The 23,665-nt window shown below is 39.7% G+C and overlaps 1 protein-coding gene across 2 annotated transcripts in view; it reads right to left on the bottom strand.

The window, feature by feature from the left end:
* The window catches only part of NLN (neurolysin), a 107,979-nt gene that overhangs the window by 55,578 nt on the left and 28,736 nt on the right, over nt 1-23,665 (bottom strand). Inside the window, exons 1-3 of one of the 2 annotated variants that reach the window (XM_011284021.4) lie at nt 17,805-17,864; nt 5,171-5,430; nt 673-821 (exon numbers count right to left, since the gene is read on the bottom strand). In XM_011284021.4, the coding sequence (XP_011282323.2) occupies nt 673-821; nt 5,171-5,402 (381 nt within the window). In that variant the 5' untranslated portion in view covers nt 5,403-5,430; nt 17,805-17,864. Of the gene's footprint in view, nt 1-672; nt 822-5,170; nt 5,431-17,804; nt 17,865-23,665 lie in introns of those variants that run through there. The other variant, XM_011284017.3, reaches the window with a different exon arrangement.

Raw genomic sequence — 23,665 nt, 5'->3', positions numbered from 1 at the left:
AAATTCAAAGAGTAAACATTATGTTCATGACAATTAACAATCCTTAGATTTATAGATGTACACTTTTTCACACTTGGTCTTTAGTATTAAGTGAATGTAATTAGCAACTCAACATTAACCTATGTAGTATAACAATAAATACTATGCTGTACCCATTACTATCATAATTAGAATCAAAATCTAGAAATTTTCAAATACCTTTTTTTAAAGTTTATTTTGAGAGAGAGAGAATACAAGCAGGGGAGGAACAGAGAGAAAGAGAGAAGGAGGGAGAAGGAGAAAGAGAAGGAGAGGGAGAGGGAGAGGGAGAGGGAGAGGGAGAGGGAGAGGGAGAGGGAGAGGGAAGGAGAGGGAGGGAGAGGGAGGGAGAGGGAGGGAGAGGGAGGGAGAGGGAGGGAGAGGGAGGGAGAGGGAGGGAGAGGGAGAGGGAGAGGGAGAGGGAGAGGGAGAGAGAGAGAATTCCAAGCAAGTTCCACACTGTCAGCGCAGAGCCTGATGCGGGGCTTGGACTCATGAACTTGAAATCATGAAATCATGACCTGAGATGAAATCAAAAGTCTGATGCTTAACTGGGACGTCCAAGTGCCCTCAAATACTTTTTACTGTTGGTCAAAGATTTTTACTTTTTTAGTACAGATTTTTTCTTTTAAAAGGGTTTATAACATCATTTACCTGTAAATGAACAATTCTCAGAAATATATCTTCTCTCATGCTCATCTCGATATCAAAACGAGAAAGTCTTTTGTCTGCTTCTGTACTTGCTGCCCGCACTTCTTTGTCAGAGGAGACATGCTGGGGAAAGTCTAACATGGTTCGTTCCACTGTCAATAGAGGACAAAATCATAAGGATTCATCCAATCAGCATTAAGAAAAATACCTCCTACCTAGAGGAATGATTATCCTAATATAAGTTTTTCATTTTATACCTTCTGTAAAGTTTTGTAAGGCCATCAGGAAACAGCATCTAATGCAGGACTTGGCTGTTGCAGTGGCATTATTAGGAACAATAAGGGTATAAACTGAGCACTTATCAAAGTATGTTTAGGGTGTAACTTATTAACTGGGAATGCTGAAAGATAAAGACATAGTTCTCATACTAACACATTTTATAATCTGGGGTGTGGGAGGAGGGAACAGTACATGAAAAGATAAAGAATACAGGATAGAGCAGCTTAGTTGCCAAAAGAATGGGATAGTAACTCGAACACAGCAATATTAGGACTGGAGCACTATGTAACACCTATGATGAAGGCTGGACCTTAGGGCAGGCAGGGCAAGAGGAAGACCTCAGGAGAGGACTGGAAAAGTAGAGACTACAAGCATGGGGACTGGCAGAGAGAGAGGATGTTTTAGAAAAAAGCAGACTTACTTACTTAGTTACTTACTTACTTATTTATTTAAATATAATTTATTGTCAAATTGGTTTCCATACAACACTCAGTGCTCATCCCAACAAGTGCCCTCCTCCCTACACATCAGTCACTTTCCCCTCTCCCCCACCCCCATCTACACTAGTTTGTTCTCAGTATCCAGTGTCTCTTATGGTTTGCCTCCCTCCCTCTCTGTAGCTTTTTTTTCCCCTTCCCCTCCTCCATAGTCTTCTGTTAAGTTTCTCAAGATCCATATATGAGTGAAAACATATGATATTTGTCTTTCTCTGCCTGTTTTATTTCACTTAGCATAATACCCTCCAGTTCCATCCATGTTGCTGCAAATGGCCAGAATTCATTCTTTTCATTGCCAAGTAGTATTCCCTTATATATATAAACCACATCTTCTTTATCCACTCGTCAGGTGATGGACATTTAGGCTCTTTCCATAATTTGGCTATTGTTGAAAGTGCTGCTATAAACATTGGGGCACATGTGCCCCTATGCATCAGCATTCCTGTATCCTTTGGGTAGATTCCTAGCAGTGGTATTGCTGGGTCATAGGGTAGTTCTACTTTTAATTTTTTGAGGAACCTCCACACTGTTTTCCAGAGAAAAGCAGACCAATTTAGTTGGGGTGGGGGAAGTTTATTTAAAATAGAAATTCCTAACCTTCACTACAGATTCTTTAGAGAATCTAGTCAAAGTTATGGACTCTCCCCAAAATGCAAACGTTCATACAAGCATAAAAGTTCCATACAATTTTAGAAGATTCCCAGAAATCTCAGTGGACACATCCAGTGAACAGTTGAATATTGGGACTATTCCTATTAAATGATGGTGGTAACGAACTGCTCTAATTTTCACATATTAAAATTCTTTCTTGGGTTTTTAATACATTTGTAATGTGACTTTCATCGGGCAAAAATCTGATGTCAGTGAAATGACCCCAACTACAGAAAAAATGAGTATGGTTTATTTTTTTTTGTTTTTATTTATTTAAAAAAAATTTTAATGTTTATTTAATTTTGAGAGAGAGAGAGAGAGAGAATGAATGAGGAGGGGAGGGGCACAGAGAGGGAGATGTAGAATCGGAAGCAGGCTCCAGGCTCTGAGGTGTTAGTACAGAGCCTGATACAGGGCTCAAATTCACGAACCATGAGATTATGACTTGAGCTGAAGTTGTATGCTTAACCACTGAGCCACCCAGGCATCTCTTTATTTATTTTTGACAGAGAGACAGAGAGAGGAGGGAGGGGAAAGTCAGAGAGAGAGAGAGAGAGAGAGAGAGAGAGAGAGAGACAGAGAGAGAGAGAGAGAGAGAGAGAGAGAGAGAGAGAGAGAATCCCAAGCAGGCTCCGTGCTGACAGTGAGGATCTTGACATGGGGCTCTAACCCATGAACAATGAGATTGTGACCTGAGCCAAAATCAAAAGTTGCACGCTTAACCGACTGAGCCAGCTAGGCAACACAAAATGAGTATGGTTTATAGGAACGGTGTGGCTATACTGTGACAATGAATACACTTTTATTAGCTTTAGTACTTTGAAGGTATTGTAAACAGGTAAAACTTCCACATATGATATATGGTAGACAGTAGAGCTATCCTTTCCATACCAAGAAACTATCCAGTTAAACAAGCTACCTCACTCATATCAGTCCTCTTAAAACAGTGCTATAAAGCTGTAAAAAGAAAAATCACCTCAAATATCTGCATAAATTCATAACATGTGGTTTAAAAAGTCTAATTAAATAATTATTCTATAAGGATTTGATTTAATATACACTTTTATGTTCCTTGATTAAAGAATGGAACAGAATTAAAGTTTCATAGATGTAGCACCTGTTTAAGTGATAGAGTTAACTATATAGGTATAATTTCTATTTACTTTTTAAAATTAAGTCAAGGAGATATTAAGAAAAAATCAAATTGCTCAAGAACTAAAATGAGCAGAACAAAATGCAGGAGCCTAAAACTGGAAACATATTCTTAAACAAACAATAATACTAAAAACCATTTCCTTCCTTACTTTGCCACAAAGACCTAAACCAGACTTATGCTCTTACTGCCAAACTATAAACAATATTGGACACTAGTCAAATGAGGTTTTAACAGTTACTGCAGGAGGCAGAATGAGCTCTGAGAACAAATATAGATAAGATAAAGTTGGTCTTTAAAAATCTCCTAAACTCAAAAATTTTTAGGATTAATTTACAGAGGTAAATTTATGAGAGAGCAAGGACTTCTGAAAACTAAAAGTATATTTAAAAGATGCATTACTGGGGGATGCCTGGGTGGCTCAGTCGGTTAAACGTCTGACTTCGGCTCAGGTCATGATCTCACGGTTTCTGAGTTTGAGCCCCGTGTTGGGCTCTGTGCTGACAGCTCAGAGCCTGGAGTCTGCTTTGTATTCTGCGTCTCCCTCTCTCTCTCCCCCTCCCTCACTTATGCTCTCTCTCTGTCTCAAAAATAATAAATAAACATTAAAAAAAATAAAAGATGTATTATTGGAAAAGCAGCAGACTTTAAGATAATTTTTAAAAAGATTTTGTTTTTTTTCCCCCCACTGATTTTTATATTTGTTAAATGCGTAATTCACCAGGCTGGCACACCATGTTGGCCATATATGACTGAAGAAGAAATGAGTCTCTGAACCAAGGACAAACCACATATAGCAAGGGAGACACACAAAATATTGCCTTCTGGAAAAACTCTGCCAAATGCGAACCAACTCCATCCCTTTGAGTTTGACTAACGAGACCCACCAGGTCTTTTTTATTTAGTAGTTTAAACTCAAGACTTTTATCCTGACTTAGTGGCCATTAATGAGAGTGAAGCAGCTGGTGGGAAGAGGCAGAAACTGAAACAGAAGAGGTAAGAGAGTCCCTATTAAGGTGGGGCACAGGGTAGGGAATTCTTGGTGTTGAGGGGTTGGTGAGGGTTAAGAGATGACTAGGTCACTAGGGCTGTACAGGATTCTGGACAACCTTCCAAATTCCAGAATACATACAAATGTTTATGATATTCCGATAACTTACGTTCTTACAAAACCTGGATAGCCAAGGTTGTTTAGCCATAACTATATCACAGAATATGTCTAACCCTTAGGGGCAATTGGAGTGAATCCCCATTCCTTTAACTCAAAGGGCCTAATACTTATATTATAGAAATAATGTATTTTAAGTATAGGAAATATGCAAAATAGAGAAAGGCATAGAGGGTAAATTTTAAAAAATCAAGCATAAATCCGATACCTAAGAAATAAGCTACTAGTAAAATTTTCTTCTGGTTTTTGTCTCTGTATTTTTTTTCTATGTTAAGAAATGCTGTTCCTCAACATGATTATGGCTACATAGTGTTGCAGAGCCTGAGCATACCATTACGTGGTCTTTCTATATGCTGGATGGCACCCAGGAGTTGTTTCCAAGGTTCTGCTACGACAGAGTACCTGTTTATACATAAATTTGTACATAATTTTTCCTGTATCTGATAATTTATTTAGATTAAATGCTTAGGTGTGGAACTGCTGGGCTAGGGTATGAACTTCTTAAGAGTTTTGATATATTATGTCAAAATACTCTCCAGAAAGCAGATGTAATGAGATTGTACATTTTGTAGCACCACTGCCAACATAATAAAACATTTTAATTTTATTTAATTGAATTCTAAGCAATTAGTTAATCATTATGGAAAAATCAATGTCTTGTAAAACTGGAAAATGATTGCCAACACAGAAAGCATAAAATGGTTTATGATGCCTACAAAATGAAATATCGATGGGCATCTGCATGCTACTCACCTATATACTTCACTTCGACATCTGCCAGTGCCTGCAAACAGTTCTCGTAAGTTACTTCCTCAATGTCAAGCATTCCAATAGCATCGTACACCTGTTTGGTCTGCACAATGAGCTCTTCAGTTCTTGTTTTAATTTGCTCTGGTGAAAGATCCCATCTTAAGACATTTCTGCCAGCTACAGTATAGGAAGACATTGCCTGAAGAGAAGACATCACTTCTCTTCCTAAAGTCATTCTGAATAAAATCCTGGAACCACCAACTCTGAAAAGAAACAGAAAAAGAATAAAAATTAGACATCTGTTGGTCCAAAGCCAATACACAAATGTATACTGTCTAATTATATTAAAAAGAACTTTTTAATAAAATTGAGCAAGTCTCTTTCAGGTGAACACGTAAGCACAAAATTAAATGCATTTGTTTTTTTTTCCCTTGAATGTAGATTTAATGAAATTAGTACTTACCAAACACTGAATTGGTCATGTAATTAAGTCATGGTGAGAAATGAAATTAGGCGTCAAAGACATAATAACTGTCCTTTATAAATTAAACCAGTAATCTTTCTTATATAAATGTTTTTCTGGTGCTGGGGCGTCTCGCTGGCTCAGTCAAAAGACCATGTAACTCTTGATCTTGTGGTTCTATGTTCAAGCCCCACGTTGGATGTAGAGATTACTTAAAAAAACAAAATCTTAAAAAAAATAAAAATTAGGGACACCTGGGTGACTCAGTTGGTTAAGTGTGCGTCAGCTCAGGTCATGATCTCGTTGTTTGTGGGTTTGAGCCCTACATCGGGCTCTGTGCTGACATCTCGGAGCCTGGAGCCTGCTTCGGATTCTGTGTATCCCTTTCTCTGCCCCTCGCCCACTCTCTCTCTTTCTCTGTCAAAAATGAATAAATGTTAAAAAATTTTTAATTAAGAAAAAATTAAAATTAAAATAAAAAAAGTTATTTCCTGTGTCAACATCTACCTACAATGTTTCAAAACGTTTTTATAATGAACAGCATGTAAAAAAATGTTTTTTTTACCAAAATTTGACACAAATCAACTATGAAAATTTGAATTTAAGGTTTGGGAAATAAACTCTGGTATTGCTATGGCGTTATTCTAAAAGACAAAAGAAATTAAGTTAATGATAACAATCCTTTACCTCCCTGAAAACCTCAAACTAATAATTGATGCCATATGTGTGTATATATGTACTATATATCATGCAATATAATTTTAGAACTTATAAATAAAAACATTATAATTAATGGCTAACATTTGTTGTGTGTTTAGGCACTGTACTAAATGCTTGCCATTTATTCATTTAGTCCTCAAAACAAAACTATGAGGCAGATACTGTAGTTATTCTCATTTTACTAAAGAGGAAACTAAAACACAGGAAAGTTAAGTAACTTGTCCAAAGTCACATAGCTGGTTATATGGTGTGAGCTAGGATTAAAAACCAGACGGAGATAATAGAGATCCAGAACTCACACTCTTAACTGCTATGCTAAACTTCAATCCTATTATCTTACAAGACCCCAAAACAACCCTATGAGGTAGGCAGTGCATTATTCCCTTTTTAATGATGAGGCAGTTGAGGCTCAGAGAGGCTAATGACTTATTTAAGGTCATTCACTTAACAAATACTTATGAGCATATATTGTCTGGTCATTGTGACAGGCATCAAGGATAAACAGGCAAACTTACTAAGATTCTGCTATTATTGTGGAGAGACAAATTGATAAAGGAACTATTATTCTATATTGAGGTGAGTGAGACGACAGGTATAAGCAGAGGGAACTCTGAAAGATCTCAGAAGGAACTTTTCTTGGAAGATTTTACAGAGGCAACAAGGAGCAAGCCAACATCTGGACTACATCCAGAAATTATCTAAATGCCAAAAGCTGTAAGGAGAGAGAAATCTGATAAGGTCAGTAAGGACTACATAATATGAAGAGCCTTGGGAATCAATAAAGAGTTCAACCTGAAGTCCGTGAGAGAGCCACTGAAGGGTTTTAACAAGGTAAGAGATGAAATAAGGTATACATTTTAGAGAAATTGCCCAAATCAAAGTGAGTTGAAAGGTTTGGGAAAGAGAGATTATACTAGAGGAAAGCTATTCCTGTAACTGGAGCATAATATCATGGTATACTGAATTAGGAAAAGGGGGGAACTGGAGTGACTTAAAAGATATTCAGGAAGTAGAATCAGTATGGCTTGGTACTTGGTATAAGTGTGGAGGGTGAGAAAGTCAAGGATGTCCAAGATTCTTGTAATTGGATGTATGGATGGTGGTAACATCATTAAAATAGGCAATGTAGAAAGAGGAGGAGGTTTTTTGGAGAGGGGGAAGAGATATTTAATTTTGGACATGCCAAGTTTGAAGTGGTGTGGCACATTTAAATGGAATTCGTTAATATGAGATGATAATTGGAGTTAGAGGAATGGTTGAACTGGCCCAAGGTAGTTTGCAGATTAAGAACAGAACTGAGCCCTAACTCTAGTTTAATCATGGAGATAAAGGAAAACCAAACCAGAATGGATTTAGGAAGCTGTGAAAAGTAAGCAGAAAAAAAGGGAGGGAGGGGTGCCTGGCTGGCTGGGTTGGTAGAGCATTCAACTCTCGTTCTCAAGGTTGAGTGTTTAAGCCCCACCCTGGGCGTGGAGCCTACTTAAAAAAAAAAAAAAAAAAAAAAAGGGAGTAAATAACTACCAAATGTACAAATCTCAAGAAAGATGGAAGAGTCTGTTAAATTTAGCAACAGGAATGTCATTGATGATTCTGGCAAGAGTAGTGTCACCGGGATGGTGGGGTGGAGGTCAGACTACAATGATTGAGGGATAGGAAGAAGGTAAAGAACTGTAGAGTACATCTAAGTGATTGTCTAGAGTTGGATATATTTTACTTTTATTTTTATTTTTTTATTTTTGGGAGAGTGCAAATGGGGGAGTGGCGGAGATAGGGGAACAGAGGTTCCCAAGCGGGCTCAGTGCTGACAGGCTGACTGCAGTGAGCTGGATGTGGGGCTCAAACTCACAAACCAAGAGATCATGACCTGAGCAGAAGTCAAACACTCAACTGACTGAGCCACCCAGGTGCCCCAAGTTGGATGTGTTTTAGATACGAAAAGAGACTGCAGTCTCAGTAAAATCAATAAAACAGGTAAAGTGGGAGTAGTTAGGTTATAGTAAAAAAGTGTGGGTTTGAATTTAAGAATTCAAAGGTTAAGCAGTCTGATACGATTCAGGACATTTTCCCAGAAGTGGATGGTTGATATAAATGAGTTGAAGAATGCAATCTAGTATTGGATAAATTGTTTATGTGAACACTGGAGTCAGCAGCTTGACAGCTGGGCCTGGGAACAGAAAGGAAGACTGAGCCAGAAACCAAAGTCTTCAAAGAATGGAGAAGACCAACCAGGTACCTGGTGGAGGACATCACGAGCAGGGTATAGAATGATAAAACCAGATTGTGAGCCTTGAAGGTGTTTATACAATGGTGAAGAAGTATTGGTCTGGGAGCATAAGTGAGGGCAAGGCAGGAGCTGGCAAACAAAGAAGATGTGGTCTTTCCTCTTTACTTTGTGATATATGGGGTGTGAAAGAGAGGGATATAGAGAAAATATTTTCCCCAGGGTTGAGTGGATTTCAGTAATGGTTACTAGAAGAAAAGACAATCCAGAGAGTATCAAAAGGGGAGGAGTTTGTTGACTACAGGACAAGGGTTCCAGAAATAACAAGGCAGAAGTCTAAGAGTAGAATAGGTAGCTAAATATGTGTTCATTGTCCAGCCATTCACTGCCTCCCTCTAACTAAGTCTATGCACATATTTCTTCCTAGTACCCATGCACACCACGACCACCACACCCCCTGCCATGTCCATGATCTGTGAAGGTGGCTGCCCCTACCCTCAAACTCCTGTGAGAGAAACAGGTCTTATTTCCACTGTGTGTGACCGAGCAAGCTTGTGTTCTTGACTGCAGCTGGCATCCACATTATGTAGAACCTGACTTAGGATGAAATAAACACTGTGAACAGAAGAATAAAGTAAGGAAAGCAAATATTTACTGATATCACCCTTATAACAGTTAATTCTGAAACCTGACCTAGACCTATTTTCCAGTTATATTTAAGCCAGCTTGAAAGCAGTTTTATGTTATTTGTTTCATAGAGGATCCGAACTGATAAAGGAATGAAAACTGGTAAAGGAACGAGTACACGCAAAAATATGAAGGTCACAACAAGAAATGATGGATGATTGGAGGGTCTCATATGCTTGGTGGTGGCTGAAATTAACAGGGATGCAAAGTTCAGTGTGTGAAGCTGGCTGAAAATGTCTAAAATAATTATTTCCACAATCTCTTACGGATACACAGAACTGAAGCCTCGAGGAGCAGTGAGACATCACCACTACTGACTAGGTTTCTGAGGAAGTTCTAGTATAAGTGAAGAGGTTGGCCATGGGATTACTGACATAATGACCAGCAAGTGGACTGATGACTGAAACACAAGACTTTGGTAGCTAATCACCTGTTCTTTTCACAACTCTTCTGAGTACAAACCAATTATTACAGACAACTTCTCATTACTGTTAAACACCTTTAAGAGAAAATTACCTCAAACATTTACTGATAAGATGAACCTCCACTGGTTTTCCTTTATTTCCTAACATTTACCTCAAGGTTGAGTGTTTGGTTACAGCATACCTGATTTTAACTCAGTGAAACTGGTGAAGGTATCAGAACCTCCACCCTGGCTGAACAGATACACCCATAATCACCCTTGTACAGTTTCTGTTGCAATTCATGAAAAACTACCACTTTCTTGAAGTGACACTATTCCCCAAATACAGGGAGGGTAAAAAGAAAGGAAGAAAATTTAGAAACCATAGTTTTATGTACCAAAAGAACACATTAAATTTTGTGTCATACTTTCTTCTTACCTTCTGGGATTTTATCTTAATTTCTTTCAGGATTTACAATTCTTGTTACCAAAGAAAAGGAGACTGAAGGATTCCCTCCTATTTCTAACTAAAACATTTTGATCTAGGGGCACCTGGGTGGCTCAGTTAAGTGTCCGACTCTTGATATCAGCTCAGTTCATGATCCCATGGTTTTTGAGATTGAGTCCCGCATCAGGTTCTGTGCTGACAGTGCAGAGTCTGTTTAGGATTCTCTCTCTTCCTCTCTCTCTCACCCTTCCCCTGCTTGTGCACGCATCCACTCTCACAATAAATATTTTCAAAAAGAATGAAAACTGCCTTTTTAAAAAAAATTAAAATATTTTGATCTACTGGGAATTTTTCTATCTGCATTCTCTCTGCTTTTCCTCTTATATCATCATTTTGCGGAGTATCTTTATTCCCCTTTGTTATGACTTCAAGCTCATTCAATGCTTCAGGTGCTGGTACATTTATCTTTTCTCCCCCTTCAGTGCCTCTGCAGCCCTGGAGAACTGCACCTGTGTGGAGAAACCAGTGCACCTGCAATCACTCTAGCAAATATGATTATACCCTTGGGAATGGATTTTTCTAGTCACTTTTTGCAACCAAGAAGTACAAAAGTTGAAAACAGGCAATACTATGTGATTCTGTCTTCTCTACAGGAGTTAATACATGCAATTATTTGAAAATGAGAATCTAGATTAAATTTGAGATTTCTACTGTCTAATTAAACACTAGTTTTTTTCTTTCCCTAAACTTCCAGGCTCTATTATTTCTGTCCCAGCCACACCTTCTTCATTGTTTCTTTTCTCTTTAAAACACTTTCAACACAAAACTCTGAAACTTCTAAGAAATAATACAGAATAATATAACAGCATTGACAGGAAGGCATATTTGTTAGCTTTGATGTTTCCTGTGTCTAGCAAACAAATGAAGTACTCAGGCAAAAAAAATCAAGTGGTGTGGATTTTGACATAGATCACCAGACTGCAAAGCTGCATTTGGAAAAATGAGCATGCCACAATTATACTGAGTTAAAACTTTTGCAAAACATTCTATAGAATATACTTTCAGAAATTTTCTGACCTACTGACATAAAGACCTCCATTTCCTCCTATGAAGTCTTCTTTGACCATTCAAATTCATCCAAATCTGAGCTTCTATCACCTTTTACCTATGCCATTCATTTTAGGTATTTAAATTACTGTCATCCATCTGTTCAGTTGGTTTGACTCATACTCTAAATTAGACGAGGGCTTTCTCAAGCACAATAACCATTGTGTCTTCTTTTGTCAAAATCCTCAACTCTAACACACTGCACACTGCTGAGCACATAGTAGACGCTGTGTACTTGAAGTGAGATGGGATTGATATGGCGAAAATACTACAGCAACAGCATCATACATCAACATCACAAATAAATATCCATGCAGGGAAATGTGTTTTATTAGAGCCAAGACTTGAGTGAAGACCATTATGCAAAATATCCTAACTTCTTTTCCCTACAATTTACATTTTATACATTCTTTCTGGTGGTTGCATAGCATTTCCTGAAACTTGTCCCAATTCTTCAAAATACTTGGCAAATATTCCTAGTATTTACTTTAGAACTAATCTTTCTTTACAAGCTGCTGTTGAGGACTTCAATGCCCCCAGACTGGAATTATCTTTTCTTTATTTACTTTGAGAGAGAGAGAGAGAGAGAGAGAGAGCGAGCGAGCAAGCACAAGCTGGGGAGGGCAGAAAGAGATGAAGAGAGAGAGAATCCCAAGCAGGCCTGATGCGGAACCTGAACTCAGAAACCACGAGATCACGACTTGAGTTGAAACCAAGAGTCGGACACTTAATCAACTGAGCCACTGCGGCTTTTGATCTCAACTCAGACCTCACCTTCTCCAGGAAGTCTTTTTGATTACCCCCAGCTGTTTTATTTTTTTTAATGTTTATTTATTTATTTATTTTTTATATATGAAATTTATTGTCAAATTGGTTTCCATACAACACCCAGTGCTCATCCCAAAAGGTGCCCTCTTCAATACCCATCACCCACCCTCTCCTCCCTCCCACCCCCCATCAACCCTCAGTTTGTTCTCAGTTTTTAACAGTCTCTTATGCTTTGGCTCTCTCCCACTCTAACCTCTTTTTTTTTTTTTTCCTTCCCCTCCCCCATGGGTTCCTGTTAAGTTTCTCAGGATCCACATAAGAGTGAAACCATATGGTATCTGTCTTTCTCTGTATGGCTTATTTCACTTAGCATCACACTCTCCAGTTCCATCCACGTTGCTACAAAAGGCCATATTTCATTTTTTCTCATTGCCACGTAGTATTCCATTGTGTATATAAACCACAATTTCTTTATCCATTCATCAGTTGATGGACATTTAGGCTCTTTCCATAATTTGGCTATTGTTGAGAGTGCTGCTATGAACATTGGGGTACAAGTGCCCCTATGCATCAGTACTCCTGTATCCCTTGGATAAATTCCTAGCAGTGCTATTGCTGGGTCATAGGGTAGGTCTATTTTTAATTTTCTGAGGAACCTCCACACTGCTTTCCAGAGCGGCTGCACCAATTTGCATTCCCACCAACAGTGCAAGAGGGTTCCCGTTTCTCCACATCCTCTCCAGCATCTATAGTCTCCTGATTTGTTCATTTTGGCCACTCTGACTGGCGTGAGGTGATATCTGAGTGTGGTTTTGATTTGTATTTCCCTGATAAGGAGCGACGCTGAACATCTTTTCATGTGCCTGTTGGCCATCCGGATGTCTCCTTTAGAGAAGTGTCTATTCATGTTTTCTGCCCATTTCTTCACTGGGTTATTTGTTTTTCGGGTGTGGAGTTTGGTGAGCTCTTTATAGATTTTGGATACTAGCCCTTTGTCCGATATGTCATTGCAAATATCTTTTCCCATTCAGTTGGTTGCCTTTTAGTTTTGTTGGTTGTTTCCTTTGCTGTGCAGAAGCTTTTTATCTTCATAAGGTCCCAGGATTTCACTTTTGCTTTTAATTCCCTTGCCTTTGGGGATGTGTCGAGTAAGAGATTGCTACGGCTGAGGTCAGAGAGGTCTTTTCCTGCTTTCTCCTCTAAGGTTTTGATGGTTTCCTGTCTCACATTCAGGTCCTTTATCCATTTTGAGTTTATTTTTGTGAATGGTGTGAGAAAGTAGTCTAGTTTCAACCTTCAGCATGTTGCTGTCCAGTTCTCCCAGCACCATTTGTTAAAGAGGCTGTCTTTTTTCCATTGGATGTTCTTTCCTGCTTTGTCAAAGATGAGTTGGCCATACGTTTGTGGGTCTAGTTCTGGGGTTTCTATTCTATTCCATTGGTCTATGTGTCTGTTTTTGTGCCAATACCATGCTGTCTTGATGACTACAGCTTTGTAGTAGAGGCTAAAGTCTGGGATTGTGATGCCTCCTGCTTTGGTCTTCTTCTTCAAAATTACTTTGGCTATTCGGGGCCTTTTGTGGTTCCATATGAATTTTAGGATTGCTTGTTCTAGTTTCGAGAAGAATGCTGGTGCAATTTTGATTGGGATTGCATTGAATGTGTAGATAGCTTTGGGTAGTATTGACATTTTGACAATATTTATTCTTCCAATCCATGAGCAGGGAATGTCTTTCCATTTCTTTAAATCTTCTTCAATTACCTTCATAAGCTTTCTATAGTTTTCAGCATACAGATCCTTTACATCTTTGGTTAGATTTATTCCTAGGTATTTTATGCTTCTTGGTGCAATTGTGAATGGGATCAGTTTCTTTGTCTTTCTGTTGCTTCATTGTTAGTGTATAAGAATGCAACTGATTTCTGTACATTGATTTTGTATCCTGCAACTTTGCTGAATTCATGTATCAGTTCTAGCAGACTTTTGGTGGAGTCTATCGGATTTTCCATGTATAATATCATGTCATCTGCAAAAAGCGAAAGCTTGACTGCATCTTTGCCAATTTTGATGCCTTTGATTTCCTTTTGTTGTCTGATTGCTGATGCTAGAACTTCCAGCACTATGTTAAACAGCAGCGGTGAGAGTGGGCATCCCTGTCGTGTTCCTGATCTCAGGGAGAAAGCTCTCAGTTTTTCCCCGTTGAGGATGATGTTAGCTGTGGGCTTTTCATAAATGGCTTTTATGATCTTTAAGTATGTTCCTTCTATCCCGACTTTCTCAAGGGTTTTTATTAAGAAAGGGTGCTGGATTTTGTCAAAGGCCTTTTCTGCATCGATTGACAGGATCATATGGTTCTTCTCTTTTTTTGTTAATGTGATGTATCACGTTGACTGATTTGCGAATGTTGAACCAGCCCTGCACCCCAGGAATGAATCCCACTTGATCATGGTGAATCATTCTTTTTATATGCCGTTGAATTCGATTTGCTAGTATCTTATTGAGAATTTTTGCATTCATATTCATCAAGGATATTGGCCTGTAGTTCTCTTTTTTTACTGGGTCTCTGTCTGGTTTAGGAATCAAAGTAATACTGGCTTCATAGAATGAGTCTGGAAGTTTTCCTTCCCTTTCTATTTCTTGGAATAGCTTGAGAAAGATAGGTATTATCTCTGCTTTAAACGTCTGGTAGAACTCCCCTGGGAAGCCATCTGGTCCTGGACTCTTATTTGTTGGGAGATTTTTGATAACCGATTCAATTTCTTCGCTGGTTATGGGTCTGTTCAAGCTTTCTATTTCCTCCTGATTGAGTTTTGGAAGAGTGTGGGTGTTCAGGAATTTGTCCATTTCTTCCAGGTTGTCCAATTTGTTGGCATATAATTTTTCATAGTATTCCCTGATAGTTGTTTGTATCTCTGAGGGATTGGTTGTAATAATTCCATTTTCATTCATGATTTTATCTATTTGGGTCATCTCCCTTTTCTTTTTGAGAAGCCTGGCTAGAGGTTTGTCAATTTTGTTTATTTTTTCAAAAAACCAACTCTTGGTTTCGTTGATCTGCTCTACAGTTTTTTTAGATTCTATATTGTTTATTTCTGCTCTGATCTTTGTTATTTCTCTTCTTCTGCTGGGTTTAGGCTGCCTTTGCTGTTCTGCTTCTAGTTCCTTTAGGTGTGCTGTTAGATTTTATATTTGGGATTTTTCTTGTTTCTTGAGATAGGCCTGGATTGCAATGTATTTTCCTCTCAGGACTGCCTTCGCTGTGTCCCAAAGCATTTGGATTGCTGTATTTTCATTTTCGTTTGTTTCCATATATTTCTTAATTTCTTCTCTAATTGCCTGGTTGACCCACTCATTCGTTAGTAGGGTGTTCTTTAACCTCCATGCTTTTGGAGGTTTTCCAGACTTTTTTCTGTGGTTGATTTCAAGCTTCATGGCATTGTGGTCTGAAAGTATGCATGGTATAATTTCAATTCTTGTAAACTTATGAAGGGCTGTTTTGTGACCCAGTATATGATCTATCTTGGAGAATGTTCCATGTGCACTCGAGAAGAAAGTATATTCTGTTGCTTTGGGATGCAGAGTTCTAAATATATCTGTCAAGTCCATCTGATCCAATGTCTCATTCAGGGCCCTTGTTTCTTTATTGACCGTGTGTCTAGATGATCTATCCATTTCTGTAAATGGGGTGTTAAAGTCCCCTGCAATTACCACATTCTTATCAATAAGGTTGCTTATGTTTATGAGTAATTGTTTTATATATTTGGGGGCTCCGGTATTCGGCGCATAGACATTTATAATTGTTAGCTCTTCCTGATGGATAGACCTTGTAACTATTATATAATGTCCTTCTTCATCTCTTGTTACAGTCTTTAATTTAAAGTCTAGTTTGTCTGATATAAGTCTGGCTACTCCAGCTTTCTTTTGGCTTCCAGTAGCATGATAAATAGTTCTCCATCCCCTCACTCTCAATCTAAAGGTGTCCTCAGGTCTAAAATGAGTCTCTTGTAGACAGCAAATAGATGGGTCTTGTTTTTTTTATCCATTCTGATACCCTATGTCTTTTGGTTGGCGCATTTAATACATTTACATTCAGTGTTATTATAGAAAGATACGGGTTTAGAGTCATTGTGATGTCTGTATGTTTTATGCTTGTAGTGATGTCTCTGGTACTTTGTCTCACAGGGTCCCCCTTAGGATCTCTTGTAGGGCTAGTTTAGTGGTGACAAATTCCTTCAGTTTTTGTTTGTTTGGGAAGACCTTTATCTCTCCTTCTATTCTAAATGACAGACTTGCTGGATAAAGGATTCTCGGCTGCGTATTTTTTCTGTCTAGCACCTTGAAATCTCGTGCCAATTCTTTCTGGCCTGCCAAGTTTCAAAAGAGAGATCAGTCACGAGTCTTACAGGTCTCCCTTTATATGCAAGGGCACGTTTACCCCTTGCTGCTTTCAGAATTTTCTCTTTATCCTCGTATTTTGCCAGTTTCACTATGATATGTCGTGCAGAAGATCGATTCAAGTTACGTCTGAAGGGGGTTCTCTGTGCCTCTTGGATTTCAATGCCTTTTTCCTTCCCCAGTTCAGGGAAGTTCTCAGCTATGATTTCTTCAAGTACCCCTTCAGCACCTTTCCCTCTCTCTTCCTCCTCTGGGATACCAATTATGCGTATATTATTTCTTTTTAGTGTATCACTTAGTTCTCTAATTTTCCCCTCATACTCCTGGATTTTTTTATCTCTCTTTTTCTCAGCTTCCTCTTTTTCCATAACTTTATCTTCTAGTTCACCTATTCTCTCCTCTGCCTCTTCAATCCGAGCCCTGGTGGTTTCCATTTTGTTATGCATTTCGTTTAAAGCGTTTTTCAGCTCCTCGTGACTGCTCCTTAGTCCCTTGATCTCTGTAGCAAGAGATTCTCTGCTGTCCTGTATACTGTTTTCAAGCCCAGCGATTAATTTTGACTATTATTCTAAATTCACTTTCTGTTATATTATTTAAATCCTTTTTGATCAGCTGTTGTTATTTCCTGGAGATTTTTCTGAGGGGAATTCTTCCGCTTGGTCATTTTGGATAGTCCCTGGCGAGGTGAGGACCTGCAGGGCACTTCCCCTGTGCTGTGGTGTATAACTGGAGTTGGTGGGCGGGGCCGCAGTCAGACCTGATGTCTGCCCCCAGCCCACCGCTGGGGCCACAGTCAGACTGGTGTGTGCCTTCTCTTCCCCTCTCCTAGGGGCGGGATTCACTGTGGGGTGGCGTGGCCTGTCTGGGCTACTTGCACACTGCCAGGCTTGTGATGCTGGGGATCTGGCGTATTAGCTGGGGTGGGTAGGCAAGGTGCACGGGGGCAGGAGGGGCAGGCTTAGCTCGCTTCTCCTTAGGTGATCCACTTCAGGAGGGGCCCTGTGGCAGCAATAGGGAGTCAGATCCGCTGCTGGAGGTTTGGCTCCGCAGAAGTGCAGAGTTGGGTGTTTGCGGGGATCAAGCAAGTTCCCTGGCAGGAACTGGTTCTCTTTGGGATTTTGGCTGGGGGATGGGCGGGGGAAATGGCGCTGGCGAGCGCCTTTGTTCCCCACCAAACTGAGCTCTGTCGTCAGGGGGCTCAGCAGCTCTCCCTCCCTTTGTCCTCCAGCCTTCCCGCTTTCCGAGCAGAGCTGTTAACTTATGACCTCCCAGACGCTAAGTTGCGCTTGTTGTGGGAACACAGTCCGTCAGGCCCCTCCGCTTTTGCCAGCCAGACTCGGGGGTTCTGCTTGGCCGGCGAGCCGCCCCTCCGCCCCGGCTCCCTCCCGCCAGTCCGTGGAGCGCGCACCGCCTCGCCGCCCTTCCTACCCTCTTCCGTGGGCCTCTCGTCTGTGCTTGGCTCCGGCGACTCCGTTCTGCTAATCCTCTGGCGGTTTTCTGGGTTATTTAGGCAGGTGTAGGTGGAATCTAAGTGATCAGCAGGACACGAGGTGAGCCCAGCATCCTCCTACGCCGCCATCTTCCCTCCTCCCCCTAATGTTTATTTTTTTTAAATGTTTATTTTTGAGAGAGAGGAAGAGTGAGAGACAGCGCAGGCAGGGGAGGGGCAGAGAGACAGGGAGATGGAGAATTCCAAGCAGGCTCTGCACTGTCAGCACAGAGTATCATGTGAAGCTCAATCTCACGAACTGTGAGATCATGACCTGAGCTGAGATTAAGAGTTGGATGCTCAGCCAAATGAGCCACTGAGGTGCCCGAATAGGAATTATTCCTCTGTGCACCTACAGTACCCTAAACGTACACTGACCAAAGCACTTATCAGACTGAAGTGTATTCACCTATTGACTTGGCTATATGTCCAACAGACCTTAAGTGGAAACTGGTTTTTAGTGATACCTATAGACCCTGAACCTAAAATAGTGTCCAAAAACTTCCACTTGACTTTGATCAAAAGGCCAAGAAGTGATTGACTTAAGGTTATTTAATACTTCTCTTCTATCTACATGTCCGATATACAAGTAGCTCCACCTGACAGTATTTAGCCTTCGTGGGGCATTTTATAAAGCCCTGACCTGCAATTAGAGATGATGCAGAATGGAAATAATGGCACATATTGGACTCAAGCATTCTGAATGTTGCTAATATTTTTTTCTTCTGAATGGACTGTTGCATTGGAGAAACAGATTCATGAGTAGTACTCAATAGTTAGTGAGCTCCATTTTGGGTACTTATAGCCCCCTAAAAAAGATAAGCATCTGGTATTTTAGTTACTAATGGTCCAGGCACCAGCTTTTTTATTTAAGGAACTTTCAATTTGGCTCAGGATAGAACTGCTTTACAAAAAAAGAATGTTATCGAATTAAATGCCTTAGGATAAGTCAACTTGTACCAGTAAAGAGAGACTCACATTCTTAGCCAAAATTGTTACTTTTGATGTTATTTAGCAGAATTGATGTCCAGAAAGACCCGTCTAGCTTGGTTACTGAGTTTACAAAAAATGTAATTAAGTATGATAACCTCCTGAATCTCCACCGGTTCCCATGTTCTTTCTTAGTTTTAAAGAAAGATGTGTCTCCCTACTTATAGTCTTCGGTTTTTGCATCCTGCAAATGTCCCACCTGGTGTCTCTACTTCTTTGTCTTGTCACTAAGTCGTCCACATTATGTCACTAAAAGTTCTCTGGCAAAGCTCACTTTTACTCTTTCTTAGTCCTTCTTCCACTTTTCTGACCATTTCTTCTCAGTCTCCTTTGTTGGCTTCTCTTCCTGTACCCATTCAAAAAAGTTGGTGACTTCCATGATTCTACCCAGATGCCTAGCTAGAGGACCAGACCCCACAGACATCTCAAATGCAATATGTTCAAAATTTTTCTTTCTAATGAATTCCCAACCTCAGTTTACCAATCTTCATCGAGGCTCGTAAGCTAGAAACTTGCCACACCTATGACTGATGTTATCATCATCACCCCTACTGTTTATGAAGAGCCTGCTAAAGTGCCGGCACCATATCAAGAGTTTACGTGACTTTTCTTAGTTAATTCTTCCAAGAAGCCAAGAGGCATATAGGGTCAGGGTCATACCGCAGGTGTGGAGCTGGGATTTAAAACTAGATGTGCTTACAAAGCCCATATTCTTAACTACCACGCCACACTCATGTTGCAACTGCATCCTAGAGAAGGAAAATAGCAGATTTCTCACTAGTTGCACCTCTTTGATCTTCCGCCCGGCTCGTAGTGGGGGAGAAAAGGCAGGTAAGGCACACACACTGACGTCACTTATCTGATCTGTTATCTGAAGGACTGCTACAAGGGCTGGGGACGAGTGCTCGACTTCAGCTTTCATCCAGCTCTGAAAAACAGGCCATGTAGGAATGGGCAGCTTGTAGTCACCCATTTCCAAAGATTAAAACAATTCAAACTGGGGCAACCTGATGGCTACCCTTTGCACCGGGTCTCACTCTTTTTCAGAGCCCTTTGATGAACTGTTCTTAGGTAAGTAGTAAAACCACTTGAAAAAGTGTACTCCTAGGAAGCTGCAAACAATCTACATTTCACATAGATAAGGTTCAGCCAAGGCATTCTAAGAAAACTTTTATGCAACAAATGCTAGTTCTTAATTCCCTGTTAATTTTTCAGGTAAGTTACGTTATTACTGTCATCTGTGACTATGCTTAGATTCCAGATTGTATTACCAAAAAAGGTTCATCATAAAGGGATGTGCCATGAAGTAAATTAATTGATTCAGTCATTCCTTTAATAAATACTTACTGAAGTTATGAACGTATTGCCCTTTAGGAACTTACAGACTTGTGAACAGGACACAAAAGATTAGAACACAAGTCAGCAAATTTTATAGGAATAAACTGATGGGAAATTATTTATTTGTTTATGTAGAGACAGAGAGAATGTGAGTAGGGGAGAGGCATAGAGAGAGGGAGACAGAGAATCCCAAGCAGGCTCCATGCTGTCAGTGTGGAGCCTATCACAGGGCATATCTCACAAACCCTAAGATCATGACCTGAGCGGATATCAAGAGTTGGATGCTTAATCGACTGAGACATCCACGCGCCCCTAAACCGATGGGGAATTTAGAGGACAGAACAAATAACTGCCTTGGGGAAGTTTTATCTTTCACTTTCCACACATAAACATGCGCATGCGCCCACACACACACACACACACACACACACACACACACAGCCTTAGATGTTGATTCTCCTCTTTCATTTCTATCCTTTGTATAAAATGTTTTATTATCATTCTTTTTAAAAAGTTTATTTGAGAGAGACAGAGACAGTGTGAGTGGGGGGAGGAGGGCGGGGGAGGGGAGGGAGAGACGGGGAGGGAGAGGGAGGGAGGGAGGGAGGGAGGGAGAGGGAGAGGGAGAGGGAGAGGGAGAGGGAGAGGGAGAGAGAGAGAGAGAGAGAGAGAGAGAGAGAGAGAGAGAGAGAGAGAGAGAGAGAGAATGAATCCCCAGCAGGCTCCACACTGTCAGCACAGAGCCCAATGCAGGGCTTGAACTCATGAAACCATGACACCATGACCTGAGCCAAAATCAAGAGCCAGACACTTAACTGACTGTGCCACCAGGTGCCCCTTATCATTCTTATTAGCTGTTACTAAATAGCTAACAGAACTGGTCTAGAGTATCATGCTTCCATTTTATTTCAACTAGCATTTGTAGAAGGTCTTCCAAGTATATTCAAGGAAATGTTACTAACATTAGCTACTTCTAACTTCTAAATGTCTTAGGTTCAATGTTTCTGGGTCTATGTGTCAATTGGATACTTACTCCATATGATCTGTATTAAAAATTTTAAAAATAAATGATACATATAAAGATTGCTTTGGTCTTTTTTTTAATCTATAAGGAAAAAAGCATAAATTTATAAGTTAAGCCCCTATATAGTACCTGGTACTCAGCAGATATTTATTGAATGAATTAAAATTTATATGAATATTGAATACCAGCCACATATTGACTGGAGAAAAACTAGGAAGGCTGACTGATCTGTTTCTCCCAGGTCAGGGGAGGAATGAAGACATTCTCCTTCTAATTCTACTAGAATATAAGTTCTTTGAGAACACAGTGCATGTCTTAGTCATATTTGTGTTTCTTAGCAAATGTGGAAGAATGTTCAATGCAAAGCACACATGTTGTTAACTGTTCAATCAATGAGTTAGAAAAGTGATAAAAATCTAAATTTGTCCCAGAATAACTATTAAGTTCAGCCCGAGACACCAAGTAAATAAGGTAATAAAGCAATCAAGAGAAAGTGCCAAGACAATAAAATTCTTGAAGCAGAGTAATTAGGGGATATATCATAAAGATACTTTGAATCACGAATAGATTGTCTACAGAACATGCCAGTATACTTGGAAAGTCAAGTACACAATAAGACTGCTCTTGCTTCCACCTGCTGGTATGGGAAAGTAATTTTTTATATTACACAAAAAATGTTTAGCAGCTCTAGGAAAATCTTTATGGAAACACTGAACTTTCAAAGTGTTCTTGCCAAGGTAACACAGTACACTTCCCAAAAAAGCCCGTTCACAAAAAAGTATATATACCAAGGTCTCAGCCACAAATATTTTGAGTACAGAACAGAACTACCCTTAACATAGAGGCATTCCAGGGTCCTTTATTCTGAGCGTCCTCCAATGTCTAATAAAGCCAAAAGCAATATCTATTTTCTTTCATTGTACAGTCCTGTTATTATACTCAAGTAGCATTTAAACTTGAGGACTAATGGTCACAGTAATTCACATGTGAAAAAATTGCAGATATAAATACACAATCACATAGAAATGAGTGGATGTATCACTGGTGAAACGTGATTAAGATTGGTGGATTGCATCAACTCCTTACTCAGACTGGTGAAAACTGTATGAAGTAGATATGGGACCATTCTGTGTTATTCCTCATAAGTGTATATAAATCTAGATCTCAAAATTTAAAGTTTAAAAAAAAAAAGGTGGCTGTGAGACACCTGGGTGGCTCAGTCGGTTGAGCATCCGACTTCAGATCAGGTCATGATTTCACGGTTTGTGGGTTTGAGCCCCACATTGGACTCTGCACTGTCAGCACAGAGCCTGCTTGGGATCCTCACTCTCCCTCTCTCTCTGCCCCTCCCCTGCTCGCATTTTCTCTCTCAAAATAAATAAATAAACTTAAAAAAAAAAAAAGGGTAGCTGGGTGCTGTACACAGCACTTGTGGCTTCTTTAAAGGGAGGGAGAGTCAAGGTATGACTGGTTTTTCCAAAGTATAAAATCCATGACTCCATAAATACATGTATGAGTGAAGAAGGAAGAAGGAAGGAAGAAGGAAGAAGGAAGGAAGAAGGAAGGAAGGAAGAAGGAAGGAAGGAAGAAGGAAGGAAGGAAGGAAGGAAGGAAGGAAGGAAGGAAGGAAGGAAGGAAGGAAGGAAGGAAGAAAAAACAATCTCCTATATAGGAGAACTCCAAATATTTGATGTAGATATTCCATTGCTCAAGAAGGTGATGATTAACTTCTCTCCTACCTTGAGCATGGGTTGCACTTAGTGACTTGCTTACAAAGAGGAAGGGCATGGAAAAGCAGAGGAAAGTAACTTTATGGTAGAGAAACCTGGCAAACACTGAGATCAGTCATGTAGACATCGTGTACCCCTAAACATGACACGAAAATAAGGGCACTTTACTTCTGTAATCTTCTTCCCCGAAACCTATAACCTTAGTTTAACTATGAGAAAAACATCAGACAAACACAAATTGAGGGGTATTGTACAAAATAGCTGTTGGTACAGCTCAGCACTGTCAAGGCTATTAAAAACAAAGACTGAATGATTCTCACAGCCCATGGGAGCCTGAGGAAGCATGCTGATTAAATATAATGTTGATCTCCTGAAAGGGATTCTGAAAGAGGAGGGAAAAATGAGTGAAATCTGAGTAACATACAGAATTTAATTAATAGTAACAGACAAATATTGGTTCCTTAGTTGGTTCCATAGTAATATAAGATGTTAACAATAAGGGAAACTGGGTAAGGGATTTATGGTAACTCTCTGTACTATCTGGGCAACTTCCTATAAATCTGGAACTTTTCAAAAAAGAAAAGTTTATTTTTAAATAACACAAAAAATTTGATGACTAAAATGACCAGTGCAGCTATAAAGTTCCAATCTTGGTCTTACATAATGAAAATAATACTATTTATTGTGGAGCCAGTGCCACATACAACCTCAGTCGTGT

This window comes from Felis catus, chromosome A1 (assembly GCF_018350175.1).
Source record: "Felis catus isolate Fca126 chromosome A1, F.catus_Fca126_mat1.0, whole genome shotgun sequence".
Classification (NCBI taxonomy): Eukaryota; Metazoa; Chordata; class Mammalia; order Carnivora; family Felidae; genus Felis; species Felis catus.
This window is presented reverse-complemented; position numbering and strand designations above follow the sequence as displayed.